The 15,841-nt window shown below is 35.6% G+C and overlaps 1 protein-coding gene across 1 annotated transcript in view; it reads right to left on the bottom strand.

Moving 5' to 3' along the window:
* The window catches only part of LOC121316645 (CUB and sushi domain-containing protein 1-like), a 179,747-nt gene that overhangs the window by 142,099 nt on the left and 21,807 nt on the right, over positions 1-15,841 (bottom strand). The window contains exons 12-14 of the mRNA XM_041251686.1: positions 12,578-12,694; positions 12,000-12,215; positions 5,194-5,382 (exon numbers count right to left, since the gene is read on the bottom strand). Of these exons, the coding sequence (XP_041107620.1) occupies positions 5,194-5,382; positions 12,000-12,215; positions 12,578-12,694 (522 nt within the window). The remainder of the gene's footprint in view (positions 1-5,193; positions 5,383-11,999; positions 12,216-12,577; positions 12,695-15,841) is intronic.

The following is a 15,841-nucleotide window of genomic DNA, read 5'->3' as shown; positions in this document are numbered from 1 at the left end:
ATCCGTGCTCCAAAGAGATCGGTATGGACATTGACTAGTCAGGACCGCTTTCAAATTGCCCAGTCCAAGTTGTTTTTGTAAATAAATGTTCTGCAACCTAAAAGGTAATCCATAAGCAGTGTCTGAAGAATGTTCAAACTGTGCTGCATGGAAATTTAAGATAAGTAGTTTGGTAAAGTAGGAACCTCAGTTAGGCTGTTCACCCAAATTGTTCCGCTACTTGCTTGTACCTTCTATAGCAGTGGTATTCAAATACATTCTCTAGCAGTCCAGATAAGGCAATGTCTAAACCTTGGAGGGCCACAGGGCGCTCATGATGTATGTACTGAGGGGGGTTCTTTAAATGGTCATCAAAATCTGACTATCGAATCATACTTAACATAACAGAACGTTGCAGCACTACACTTGCACCAATCAACTAATACATCTCAGAAATAACTACAGTAATCCATTGCGTATCTGACTGTGAGGGGACCACAGTAAGGATGGATATGTAAAAAGACGGATAAATGAATCTTTTTTTGAATACCATTACACACAGCTGTAACAATGACTATATTCACACAATTATTGTTTTGAGATTCAGCTTTTATTAGGAAGCTCCTCTAAATCATTTGATTACAAAGATACAGGGTATTAATGCTTGTGACAGGGTAGCCGCCTGCCACGTGGGTGCGTGCATTCACTGCTGAGTGACAGGCAGAAGATCGAGACAGAGGTTGAAGTTAATACACCCCGCAGGCAAACAGGATTTATTTACATATCAATACACTGAACACGTGACACTACCAGCATTGGCAGTGCACGCAGCACACAGAATACAGTATATGAAAAACTTTGGTAGGATCTACAATCTCTGAACTAATCTTCTCTGTTCAATAATAAAATAACGTTGCTGAAGAGCTTGATCATGGCGGATACACGGTTAGGGCGGATATGTGATGAGCGGATACATGACAGATTACTGTACTGACCATGATACAATGTCTGATCACCATTTAATAATAAAAATAGAAAGCAAATATATTTTTCCTGTAAATATTCAAATGACATCTTGCAAACAAATTATTATACAAAACCCACTGTAATGTTATTAAAACATCATGCTATTATTCTGAACTTTATTTAAACTGTGGAATTCAAATTATAACTTAAATTCATGAAAAATGCATGGACATCTAATTTCCCTTTCTTATTGCTCGAAATTGACACTCCCTCACACCGTCTGTTTTTGAAAAATGACTGCACAGCAAGCATTCAAACTAATGAAAGCATGTCAATTGTTAATCACTTTATTTATCTTGCATAAGCATCTTAGGTGCCTGGTTTAAAAATGTAACACTGTGTCTAAATATGTATTAACATGTTCTAACTCCAATGTGTGTAGATTTAAATGAAAAGTTTATAATTGAAATACATGGCATAACAGTAAACAGCAGGGAAATAAACTTAAGTACATATCTAAGCTCCTGCGTATAAGGTAATTTAATTAATCTGGATACATTCCCCTGCGAATCCAAATCATGTAATTTGGTCTTAACACAACAAAGCATTCTGACATGTTTTAAATGTGAGAATGTTACAGACATTTTCATGTAAACAGAATTGCACATGTACAAGTGAGCTGCAGTTATTTTGTGAATTTTGGATTTATTAGATAATATCTATTTTAAACTTTCAAATCTACTTGGTTAGGACTTCGTACTGTTAATAGCAAATTACATAGTTTTTATATTTATAAGCATGTTTTTGATTCTGTACATCCAAAGATGTGATTAAAAGTTTTAAGAATTACTGTTTGGTATTCTGTCCCAAACGTTTGTGATGTACATTATATACTAAAAAGGTGGTACTATTCAGTAGAGTGACGATTGTAAAAGACTACTTGCTGTACAGCACAGTTATTTACATTTGTTGAAGCCTGACAGCATCAAGGTGGGCTTTGTTTGTTGATTCTCCATTCCACCTACTGTTAAAACACTGCACATTTTTAGCCAGGGGCTGAAAGCTAATAATTAACATTCAGAATAAATGTACACAGATATTACTTGAGCTTGAGTGTTTAATATGTAATGATTACTCATCCAAGTACCATGCTGCGGCACTCTCATTTAGTTATTGCTGTGATATTTCTATAGTAAAAATAATAGAATAATTGGATTTGACAAGAATTATAAAAATTTTTTGGTAGAACATCAAGTAAATTCATGTTTTCACTAAAAAGCCAATTTATTGTAACAGAAAATGGATAAGAACAGAGTTGACACCTTGTCCCTTTGACCTTTTAAATGACATAAAACCACTTCTGCAAACCACTTAATGTGGCTCAAAGATAACCTCACTTGTAAAAACATTTTAATGGCATGATCGTTGCCTTTAGGACCGTGTATACAGAGGATTACAGAGTAGAAAAAAATCTAGACAAAGCTATTGTTTTCTATTTTTAATCATCCTAAATGTGTTAAATCTAAATTGTTTGATTGTTTTTATTATGGCAGGAATACGTACAACAGCAGAAAGCTCTGGAAAGTAATGAGATGTGTTTTAAACCATACATCCTGTTCAGTAACACTTAGCATACAGTAGGCAACACTATCACTGGTGTTCTTATTTTTGCATTGAATATGTTTTGTTTCTTAACTTATTTTACTGTATTTACTGTACGGTAGACTATCACTAGTCCAAACATGTTGGGACCGTACACTGTTCTTATTAGTAGGGCAGCAACGATCAGTACATTTTGACTTTCGAAGGTTCAGAACACATTACTGAAGGAAGGTTCGAACCTCCGATGGTACTAAGTTGCATAATTTATTGGTGATGCCACCATAGCTATTTCTATTTGATTGGAAATCCTATTATTTTACAGGTGATCCATATAACTGGAATAAAACATGTAGTTTAAAAATAAGTCATATAGAACAGTAATCACGTTATTAAAAAATAATATGTTGTTTTTGTACATGCAATTGGTGCTGCCTGCGATACATACAGTAAGCTTGCATTGCATCAGCACCTTATTGTGGCCAATTAAAAGAACTACAGCTGACTAAGACAAAACAAAGCTTGATTTAACAGTCACCAACCATTCCAAGCAGGTTATCTACCAGTCACAGTCACATTTTCTTGGTGGAGCGATTTGCATGGTTAATTCCAATAACAAATAAGACTCCGGCGTGCTAACTAGTTATGCAGCCCCCGTGCGGTCGGTGCCCAACTTCTTAGAGGAACTGGTGGCTCTCAGCCACACTAAATTGAGCAATAATAGGTTTGTGATGCCCTGAGATGCCCAGGGCTGCACGTGCAGTACACTGAATGGCTCAATGTGTACCTACCCTTCGCCAACAAGCGCGGGTAACCCATTGAACCCCATGTGTGCTAGGGATTGGGGACTGAAATTCTTTCCCATGAACGAGGAATTCCCAGTAAGCGCAGGTCACAAGCTCATGTTGATTAAGTCCCTGCCCTTTGTACACACTGCCCGTCTCTACTACCAATTGGATGCTTTAGTGAGGTCCTCGGATCGGCCACATCAGGGTTGCTCACGCTTCCCTGGCGGAGCACCGAGAAGACGATCAAACTTGACTATCTATCAGTAAATGTCATAACAAGGTTTCTGTAGGTGAACCTGCAGAAGGAAATTAAAAAAAAAAAAAAAAAAAAAAAAAAACTAATAATAATAATAATGAACTTACGATTGTCAAGTGACCCTGGAGATTGGTTGTGCCTCCATGATGCATCAAAAGTCGCTTGCACAGTTTGCATTCAACTTTTTTTTTTTTCTTAACCAAAAAAATCCCAAACACCAGAGGAGTTGAGACACTTCTTTCAATAATGAATAACACAAGTGGGGGAGGGGAGGATGGTGCTCTTTTCAAAATTAAAATGATTAGTGTTAGTGTACATTTAATATGTTTCAAACCTATTCTACCATAGCACTTCTCTTACACTGTCTTGTACACCAGGTATTAAGTACATATTTTACTGAAGCACTACTATAGTTACCTGCCCCCGCCTCTTCTGTGTTTTGGCATAATATATCCTGCTCCATACATGGCAGCAGTGCCGTACAGAGTTGCTATGTATAATGATTTGGTAGTGGATTTTAATACAACAACTTTTGTTTAAGTAATATGCATTATACAAATCAAAAGATGGAATTTTGTATGTGAGTGACATTTAATGTGTGATTTATAATATTCACACATTGCTAAATGGTTTCTGTTAACAGAGAAAAAAAAAAAAAAAAAAAAAAACGTGCGTGAATACTGCCTGACGAACCTTCGAAGGTTTAAAGCTAACTTTGAATTCCTGGCAAGCAAACAAACCTTTGAACCTTTCGACACAGCCTTACCTATTAGTGATTTGTTCTGAGTAATCTATGCCATATTACAATTGCCTTGTCTGGTCTTAGTTTTATGTTTTTCATACTTGCATTTAGTAGATATTTCTACAGCTGCAATCATCATGCAATTTATTGTGAAAGCGTGGTTCAGTTCGGACTACAGGGTTCAGATAAGCAAGAGGTATACTGTACTTTAGTTCAGAATAAAGTACGAAGAATGCAGGTGCTATTAAAATTCTGTACTCTCTGTCCAAGTGTTATTCATCTCTAGTGTATTCAAAAAACATTTGCATGAATTAGCAGTTCTACTGTAGACATGAAAATGCTAGTATGGAATACAGTACATACAGACACAGTGGTAAGCGGTGCTAGCATTTATTACACATGGCTCTTAAACATGAAATAATCTATACACATTGACAAGAGAATTGTTTGAGTTCAGTATAGGAGACACTCTAACCTGAGATTGGAGGTGCTGTGTAGTTGGATTGGATTCCCTTTTGGCTGAGACAATAAACTAAGGTATAGTACTGGTCTACCTTGTTGATATTAATGATTCCATAACATATTTCAAAGATATACAATGTAAAGACACTACAATATGTATTAAACCGCCATAATGTAGGTAGCATTTAACTAGGAATCTAGGTAATTTGCAGAATGTTGTGGAATTGAAGCTTTGTGATTAAAGAAACACTCACAGCTTTTTTGAAATGCTCATTGATTTGAACAAAATTCCCCAAGCCCTCCCAAAAAAGGATGTTCACAAGTCGTAAGATTTCTTATCTGATTTATGCAATGTTCTGTTCATGTCTGTATGAATGAAATGAAAGCATGTGACCACCTACCCACACACCTTGGCAGAGGTGCACCCCAAACATGCCGGCCCCCTCCTAAACAAGTGATCCTGTTATTGCCTTCCAGTCTGTATCCAGGGAGACAAGAAAAAATCAAAGAATCTCCGACTCCAAACTGAAATCCAATTCTCCTACTGAAAGCTGGGACTCCTGGATCGTCACAGGGCTCCAGATCATATTCTGAAAACAACAAAAGGTATTGAATATTGTCAGTCCTTTGGAAACTCTATTGCCAAATTCGTTGGAACTTCCAAACTTAATTGTCTTATAATGATGGATTTGTATTAAGGCCTATTTTTGTTTGGGATCATTAGATCATTTTGTAAAACATTTACGATAAATTGTGAGCACTGGAAGTTTTCCAGAGCCCCCTTGTATTGTGTGGAAGAAACGCATTACCCTGTATCCCGTGTTTGCTATATTGCAGCATTTTATTCTCAACATATTCCTGATTGTTTCAATATTTGTATTTACACATCACAGGTAAATCAACTGGGAAATTACTTTTTTTCAACTTTTACTCAGGAACATTCTCCAGGAGATTGATTTTCTTCCAAACATCGTAATGTATCCAGTTGATGCTTCTTCCTTCAACAATGTTTTTAATACAACAACTTTTGTTTAAGTAATATGTGTTATACAAATCAAAAGATGGAATTTTGTATGTGAGTGACATTTAATGTGTGGTTTATAATATTCACACATTGGTAAACGGTTTCTGTTAACAGAGAAAAAAAAAAACATGCGTGAATGCTGCCTGACGAACCTTTGAACCTTTCAACACAGCCTTGCCTATTAGTGATTTGTTCTGAGTAATCTATGCCATATTACAATTGCCTTGTCTGGTCTTAGTTTTATGTTTTTGATACTTGCATTTAGTAGACATTTCTACAGCTGCAATCATCATGCAATTTATTGTGAAAGCGTGGTTCAGTTTGGACTACTGGGTTCAGATAAGCAAGAGGTATTGCAGCATTTTATTCTCAACATATTCCTGATTGTTTCAATATCTGAATTTACACATCACAGGTAAATCAATTGGGAAATTACTTTTTTTCAACATTTACTCAGGAACATTCTCCAGGTTAAAGATTGATTTTCTTCCAAACATCGCAGTGTATCCAGTTGATGCTTCCTCCTTCAACAATCCTGGTGCTCTTATATTGTGGGAACAAAAAACCAGCAATGGGTTGGGAGCGAGTGTGGTCTGGCTACACGGCAAGATATTTTTTTCTCCCACAGTAAATATTAATAAATCTATTGCCCAGTTGATTACTGATACATTTTTTTTAAAAAAGTCGACAGCCTGCAACATGTTTAAAAACCCTACGATAAAGGCAACATGGGACACAGCAAAGGTAATCTAATGTGTTTCTTGTAAACGTTTCAGGTACTAACTGACTAACAACAGGTTTTCTGCTCATACATATTAACTACTTGTGAAATAAGTATGTTATTACATTGAAATGGCCTGTGCCATAGTGTTTAGCATGCACGTTGTTCAAAAAAAGATTTTAATGGAACTACAGTGTACTTACTATGTAATTAAAAGGGATCCTAGGAATCCATCTTCTGCGAAATAACGCAGAAAAACACAGATTTTTTATGGTTTCAGATAATTTTTTGTTTTACACTTGGGGCAGGGCAGAAAACATGTAAGGTTTTTTGTTTGTTTGTTTGTTTGATAACCAAATCAATACACTTATCATATATATAAGCATGAACACAGACAATTTTACTTAACATTTACATAAACATATGTGTTCAATAAAACTGCTTCGGATGTAGCGGTCAAGGCTGAATGAGGCGCAAAGTAGCTGCAGTTTTCTTCAGTAGTCAGTGCGTTGTTATTATTGAACAAGCTGTTTAAAGATGCCGAAAACAATAAAAATCACCCCTAAAGATCATATAAATGAGTTTGGCAATAGCTGTCCAGATGACAAAACTAATATTTTTTTTTTATTATTACTACACAGAAGTATTTGTAATGTTTAACGTGAAATGGTAAGTGTGTTAATTGTTATTCAATAGTACTGTTTGTGTATCTTATAATGTGACGGGGGGGGGGGGCGACTCAATTTTAGCCTTTTATTTTACTTGCAGAATAACAAAGATTTTTATTATCAGAGAATTTATTTATTTATTTATATATTTTTATTGCAGAGAAGTAGGATCCATGGTAATTACATAGCATAGTCTAATTACATAGCTATTCATGCTCTACAATTAGGACTTGAATTTTTCGATTTTTTATTTCGATTTTTATTATTTAATGAGTTCGGGGGTGTTTTTTTATTATTTGGCAAAATCAATTATTTCCGGTTATTAAAAATAAACGATCAAATCAAGGCATCAATTTTCAGTTTCTATGATACATTGCATATACATTTTACCAATGCATATACAAACTTTAACTTACTGTGTTGAAGTGAGGATGTCCACATTAGGATTCAGGAGAACTCTGGTTGAATTTTGAATCCGAAAATTGTGAGAAATATTTAGTTTTACACCCCTTTATCGTGCCCGTATGTTCAGGTTCAGATATGGTGAAGAAATAACTTGTAGATCAATAATTTATCTGTATGCAGCCATATTACACTCTTCCAGTTGTATTACTGCAGCTCACACTTCGTATACATTGGGCCATATTTATGAAAGGGCACTAAATGTAGCTGTAACATACTGTCACGAGGCTAGTTAAGATCCTTAGGCCTGGCCTGACGTGGAAAATAGATAAAATAAGCACAGATGATCAGGCAGGATCTTTGTCTGATTTAGTGGTGCGTAAAGTATGGGAAGTTTTGGTGAATTGCAGGGGCTGGTTCTGCAGCCTGCCGTGGAGAGGAGAGGAGATCTGAAGCAAGGGTTTCACCTTGACTGAATGGACCTCGGTCAAAGAAGACAGAAAAAGAGGAATCCAGCTTGACCCTGAAGAAAAAAGCTTGCTTGCCTGCAGATAAACAGTTTTTCTCTGAGTATGACCACACACTGAACTTTCTATAATTAAAAATAAACTTTCAAGTTACCAATTTCTCTGAAAAATGAACCACTGTAATTTTCAACTAACACTTTATCTGTAAAATCACACCTCGGATCTTTATAAAAAAAAAGATGGTTGCTTTCCAGCTGATACTTTTGATAAAGAAAAAAAATCCCACACTGACCCAGGGTTGCCACCTTTTCCACAGACCAAAAACCTAAAATTACATGTAGATTAATGTAGTTTTCTTTATTGTGCATTTAAATGTTATAATTATTATTCGTTTTTTTACTAGGAGATCACATTGAGATTAAAACCTCTTTTTCAAGTGAGACCTATAAACTGATGGTTCCGTGATTTCATACAGATATTTCTGAAAAATCAGTTATACAACTAAGCGTGATCAACTTAATAATAATAATAATAATAATAAGAAGAAGAAGAAGAAGAAGAAGAAGAAGAAGAAGAAGAAGAAGAAGAAGAAGAAGAAGAAGAAGAAACAATTTTCCAGAAATATTAACACACTTAAACAGAGATTACAGTGGGTTGGTGATTCCCAGTCCTTACAGAATGAATTATGTTATAATCACTATTTTACTGAACTTCAACGTGAAGTCATTGAACCATCATCATTTATAACACATTTAAATGCACAATAATGCAAACTGCATTCATCTACCTCTAATTTTAGGCTACATGAAAAATGAACAGAAATCGTTATCAATGTACCTTAAATATTTTTGCACAGCATAGTCTTTAGCACAGTCTCTTAGCTTAACTGTTGAGCTGTCACTTGCTGAAGTTGATTTTACAGGAACAAAAAAATCATCCAAAGTTACAATACTCTTCTATACCAAATAACTGCGAGTCTATTTACGAAAGATGTTAAACGTTTATATACAAATAACATAAAAATACTGTATATAATTAATATTGTTACTGTATTTTGAAACCAACTATTGAAAATGTGTATTGTCTTAATTGGTAACATGTAAGTAAGTTTTCTTAAAAGGAAAAAAGAAACTCGGTCAAATCACGTCAAAGTGTGGTCTGTGGTTGCAAATACATAATATTTTGCTGTGAAAGATAGCACTTTTGCATTTGCTGTCGTTGTTGTTTTGATCGCCAGTATGGTCACATGTCTGCAACCCCTCAATTGGATTGTTTATATCACATGGATATGTTCGCTGTCCTCAGCATTATTCAAATGTTGGGGACAAAGTAGAACGTACAGATCAGTACTAAACAGTCCATTTCTAATAACAATGTGGAAATAGTTTAAGCAACTAATGTACGTCAAAGAACATATTATAGGGAGGTTGGTGTTTCTTATTCGTTTAACTTAAAACCGGACATTAGGGCATCCGGACTTGTTAAACACAGATGCCAATTCCCGGACTGTCCGGGTCAAACCCTACATTGACCTTTTCACGAACTACTGTGTTTCTGATGCTTTACTGAATATTATGCTTGCTAAAATGATTATCTTTGTTTAATAATATGAAAAAAGCAACATAATGCTCCTACAGTATAATCCAAACGCTATTGCATTATTTGCATTTTTACTAAAAGTCATTTTTAAGCATTCTTTATTAATGCATCACAGACTGTGATTTAGAAGTGGTCCAGCCTTTGCTTTGAAATCCTCAAACTGATTGAAAACTCTGCCTGAGACACTGCTTAAAAACCCTGCCTGAAAACTCTCTCAGCCATTTGACATCATGTGCCTGTTCTGAAAGCAGCTAATTCAGGGTAAGAATGTCTTATATGTGATTATTATATGGTAATTGATAGTGGTTCCTTTAAATGGGTGGATAAGGTTTTTATGTATGCCTGAACAACATGGTATTGAATTTTATAAAGCTTTTTAGAATTGACAGGATTATTGTTTTTAAACTTATCGATTTTAAATCGAGGGCCTAAACTCTTGATGAACATAATCTCTCTAAAGCAGGCTACATTTCTTTTTTTTCCAAAACCTTAAAAACAGGATAACATTCTTGTAAGATAGAACTATGTTGTAAACAAAAAATGTTTTTAAATTCAGAATGTGTTCTGAACAAAAGTGGTGTATATTCTTAACAAATATAGTTTCTCTGAAGGTAGCTGTTATCCTATTATAGTGTTGTGACTGATTTTTAGTTTCTCTTAAAAGGTTTATTGGGTTCTTAGGCTCATTTCACTTGGGCCCAGTACATGAATAAAAAATCTTTAAACCACCGGGAGTACTGTTCTTCCTGAGCTTTACCTTTATACGGCTCAAACATGACACTGCACACTAAGTAGTGAGCCTAACGTGCACCATAAATCTAAATTTACTGTCCCTTTTTCTAACAGAGAAAGCCTAAATTTACATGCACACTATTTGGCTAATTTACATACCATAGCATGCACACTACATGTATTGTGAGCGATAATTTAATGTGCACGATAATGTACAAGATTTACCCGTGACCACTGTGATATAAAAAGCCCCAGCCCCATCTTTTGGTCAGTGGCTTATTGTGAAAGGTGGAGGTAGCTTACATTGACCGAAAATGAGCGAACAGACACAGCACTCAGCAGGGGACAGGCAGAGGCAACGCAAGCTAAAACTGCCGCAGAGGAGTAAGCCATTCTAGTGGAGGCGGTTGTTTTAAATTATAATATCTTGTTTGGTATTATAATATAACCTGTTAATTACAGGCAATTTTCACTTCTCTATTAACTTTAATGCATGTAATGCCTCCACGATGCCAGATAGATTTCAGCCCAGAAAAATTGGTTTAAATGCTGCGCTTGTCAGTGGTTAAAGTCTGCTTTTGAAACAAACTAATTATTTAAGGTGCACACTATGATTATCGCCCTTTAGTAAATAATGTGTGAATAAAGCTCATCTCAGTATTCAGAGCGGGGTGCCTCTTTTAAATACATTATCATGCATTACCATACAAACCACATATTCATTCTGATTACCATAGTGTGGCACAATAAAATCTGTGTGCGCCATAATATGCCCACTATTCCGTGCGATAATGAATACAATTAAATTAAATACGGAAATCCTGAACGTGCACACGAATTGCAATTATGTTGCACCATAATGCTTAGTGTCCTTTCGTAAATGAAGCCCATTGTTCTGCAACTTCTCAACCCAGCTCATTCCTGGTTTGTCAATACAGCTTATTGAAAACAAGACCCTTCAATAACTTTATACAATTAGAAGGCAAACCATAACACACTCATTATTGGTCCTGAATGTCTTGGTCCTAAACAATAACAAAAATAGTCTTACAACACTACAGAGTTGTTGTTTATTTGCAGCCCATTCCAGTCACAAACTCACTCAAATGAATTTATTCTATTATGTAGGGCCACAAAAATTGGTGATTGGTCAGTAGCAATGTCTTTGCACACTGCCCACATTCTGAAAGACGTTTTCTTTATGTAGAAAGAGTACTGAATCATTGACACTATTAACAATATGTTGCCGAAACCCAGGTTTATCGGTTCCAAAAAAAAAAAAAATACTGATAGGTCTTGGGAACTATAAGCCCTAGATATATAATATATATATCTATATATATATTATATATTATATATAATATATAGCATATATAATATATATATATATATAATCTACCTCTACTGATAATTATATCATTCACAGAAAGGTATCTTTATACAAGGGGGGAATCCACAGCCAGCAGACAAACACAATTTATAACTATAATACAAACATCCATCAATGTGTATTTATTATTGAGGTAAAATAATGACACCACATGTCATAATGACAGGTGTAGTAAATTAAAGCAAAGATTCAAAGCTATCCCACCTGAAAATGTTATGTTAAAGCCTTCATAGGACATAGAGAAGTCTGAAATAAACCGCAGTTGTGCACTAAAATTTCCAAAGAGGCCTGCTTTGATGGATGGCGGTAAGACAGATCCAGTAAGCCGTGCAACAGGCTCAGTAAAGATTCCATCCTCTGTGATAAGTAAATAGTCATGAGAATCTTCAAGATGGAATGTGTGAAAAAGCATCTGTACTCCTGTAAATTTAAAGAAGAGAAATCATGTAGATGTCTTGATGTGAAAAAATATTAATAATTAATGGCGTGAAATATAGAACAGTTGGAATGCAGTCTCATTCAACACACAAAACAATACTCCATTCAACTACGACTACTCCCTAGTTTTGTTGATGGTATAAAAGCAGTTCAAATATTTATGTTGCATAAGCACATGTTAGGTATTACACTTTCTTTTAACTAATTTAAAGACAATCAAAATGTTTTGATCGAGATGTCCCTGGCATCTCTCGAATAATTGATATGCAGTCTTCACATAAAAAAATAAATAAATCACAAAGCACTCCAATCACATCCCAGGTAATGCATATTCTCTTTTTTACCTTTTCCATGAGATACTTCTATGGTCCAGGTGCAGTTTAGCGAGTTTGGGTAATAATCAGGAAACCCGGGAGATAGCACTGTTCCACTTTTACCATACATATATCCTCCACATAAAGCTGGTTGACAAAAATGAAAAAGGTTAAATACAATTATGTACATTGATAATGATTCAAATATTGTTGCAATGTTCTTTCTAACAAAAAATATAGAGCAATACTTAATAACTAGGGATCCGAGGAATCAGTTTGCTGTGGAATAATGCGGAAAAACATGGATTTTCTATCCTGTTGGGGAATTTTTTGTTTTGCGGACGGGGCAAAAATCATGCAAGGCTTTTTATTTGTTTGATAACCAAATCAATTTATCATATATGAAAATCAACACAGACAATTTTGCTATAAATTTACATAAACATACTTGTTCAATATAACAGCTTCTGATGTACAGAGGTTAAATGAGGTCACTGTCGCATTAATGTTGATAAGTGGCTTACAATCTACTTCAGCAGCCAGTGCCAGCCTGTTTAAAAATCACCCCTAAAGGTCGGGTCAATGAATTTGGCAATAGCAAACACTAACTCGGAGATACTAATATGAATACTATTTTTCTTTTTATTATTATTATTATTATTATTACTACACTAAAGTATTTGTAATATTTAGAGTGAAATGGTTTGTTTATGTTATTGACTGATGGCACTAGTTCAACATCATTAGCTAAACCGTGAAAGCGTTTTTTGTTTTTTGTTTTGTTTTCGTTAAGGTGGAATTTGAAGTTGTGTTGTAATCACAGCCTTACTGACAAGCAACCAAGTAAACGTGCATTTGATATGATAGCAAGGTGACAATTGAGCAGGAGTTACTAAGCAATCCAGCTCAGACCTTTCAGTATGTCAGTTAAAATGCCACATTTCAGTGAAATACAGTATTATTTAAGAATCACTAATTTGTTAAAAAAAATGTAAAAGGAAAACAGACACATGGTATTGAGAGAGAGAGAGAGAGAGAGAGAGAGAGAGAGGAGAGAGAGAGAGAGAGAGAGAGACAGAGAGAGAGAGAGAGAGACAGAGAGACAGAGAGAGAGAGAGAGAGAGGAGAGAGACAGAGAGAGAGGAGAGAGAGAGAGAGAGAGAGAGAGAGAGAGAGGAGAGAGGAGAGAGGAGAGAGAGACAGAGAGAGAGGGAGAGAGAGAGAGAGGAGATAGAGAGAGAGGAGAGAGAGACAGAGAGAGACAGAGAGAGAGGAGAGAGAGAGAGAGAGAGAGAGAGAGAGACAGAGAGAGAGGGAGAGAGAGAGATAGCTTTCCCGAGAGAGAGAGAGACCGAGAGAGATTTAGTAGATGTAGAGAGAGAGAGAGAGAGAGGAGAGAGAGACAGAGAGAGAGGAGAGAGAGAGAGAGAGAGAGAGAGAGAGAGAGAGAGAGAGAGAGAGAGAGAGAGAGAGAGAGACAGAGAGAGAGAGAGAGAGAGAGAGAGGAGAGAGAGAGAGAGACAGAGAGAGAGGAGAGAGAGACAGAGAGAGAGGAGAGAGGTTATTATTCTTACTAAACAGGAGTAATTGTTTCATTAATTGATGGGCGTATTATTTTCATTGTTATTTTATACAATACCGAGTTACGAAAGGGGAAATATCTGTGGGGGTTTAAGTTTTTTGTTTAAAATGTATACACTTTATTAAACCCCACAAATAACCCTATAGCACCCGGAGCGATCAGCTGCGACTGCATGCAATCACACAATCGGATTGCACCGAAACTGCATAGTGTATCGTAGCCTTTATGATGTCACACTGGACTCGATTTTAGCCTGTTATTTTAATTCTTTTTTTTAGAGAATAATTAATGTTTTGTTTTTTTTATTGCGGAAAACTAGGATCCCTGTTGATAACAATCTACTGTAAACAAATAAATAGTTAACTTCAAGATGTATAACATAGACCAGCCTAATGACTTTAATACATTGGTGATTGTTGTAAGTCAATCATCATATTACAATGAATACATTCTGTAATGAAATGCTTTATATTTCTGTAGTCTGTTCAAGACACATCCATATCTCTTTGATAGAATGATATAGAGCAATCTGGTTACATCAGTTATCAGACATCAGTTATCAAGGCCACAAGACTATCACATCTTGTGGTCAGGTGATCTGCAGGGTTTCAAACAAATTGGCCATGAAGCCACGAAAGCTTTCTTGCAACCCACTATCACAGAATCAGTCCTCAAATAACAAGTGTCTCCACAAAAATGGTATTCTTTTTGCTCCTCTCGTCAATTCATTTAAAGGGTAGCTAGTTGTACAACAATCTGTCTGATAAAAGAAATATCAGAACCAGAATATAATGATTAATTAAAACAAAGGGAACACCACAAGTAAAGCGAGGCCACTACAAGTGATCTTAAGCTTTCCCTTTTTAAATATTATAAACTTCAAATGCAGTCCCTCAGTTTATTAGAATTGATTGTTTATAGTTGCCTTGCAGTGACTTTATTTGTTTGAACTAAAAACAAATATTGTTCAGTCTTTAACATTAGTTTCAACCTGGCACCCATACAAATAAAAATAAAATAAAACAACCATGAATTATTACATCCCTGTCCACACATAAGTTGTCATGGGAATACTTATACAACAGACAATGCTTGACATTCTTTGATCATCTATGCTATCAGACTTCAGTCTTACTGAACAGCTATAATGAGTGTGAGAGGCATGCCTGAAGCAACTTAAAAGGGGAAATCCCCATTCGAAAATAGAGTGAAATACAGTGAAACCTGTATTAAGAGACCACTCAAGGGACAGTCATCAGTTGGTCTCAGGCTTTATACCCTATACTTAAATCCTTTGCAAATTTCAATGCCAGTGACTGAATCAAAGGCCGCGATACAGGCATTTGTCGTTTCGTTGCATTTTGAAACCAATGCCAGCATAAGGCATTGATTTCTTCATTGTTAGTTGCTCTTTTAAGTCTTTTTCGATGGCCGTGCACATTGTTTTCATACTATCTTACCAGTTCTCCTTTCTGTTTCAAAATGTTCTATATCTGCATATTTCCAAAGCCAAATTTTTCTGGCACTTTGTCTTTCCCAGTTAATACTGTCAACTAGGGTGAGGACCTTTTGTTTCTCCATGTTTTCTCTCTTCCCTCAAGAGAGCGCTGTTGTTGTAATAGTATTGTAAGGATTTGTGCGTTTGTGTTGTACTTTAATGCTTGTACAGTGTTTCCTGTGTACTGTAATTCTGCTGTGTACGTGTGTTTACG

Source organism: Polyodon spathula, chromosome 6 (genome assembly GCF_017654505.1).
Source record: "Polyodon spathula isolate WHYD16114869_AA chromosome 6, ASM1765450v1, whole genome shotgun sequence".
NCBI lineage: Eukaryota > Metazoa > Chordata > Actinopteri > Acipenseriformes > Polyodontidae > Polyodon > Polyodon spathula.
The sequence above is the reverse complement of the archived record's forward strand: the minus strand, read 5'-3'. Positions and strand labels throughout refer to the sequence as shown.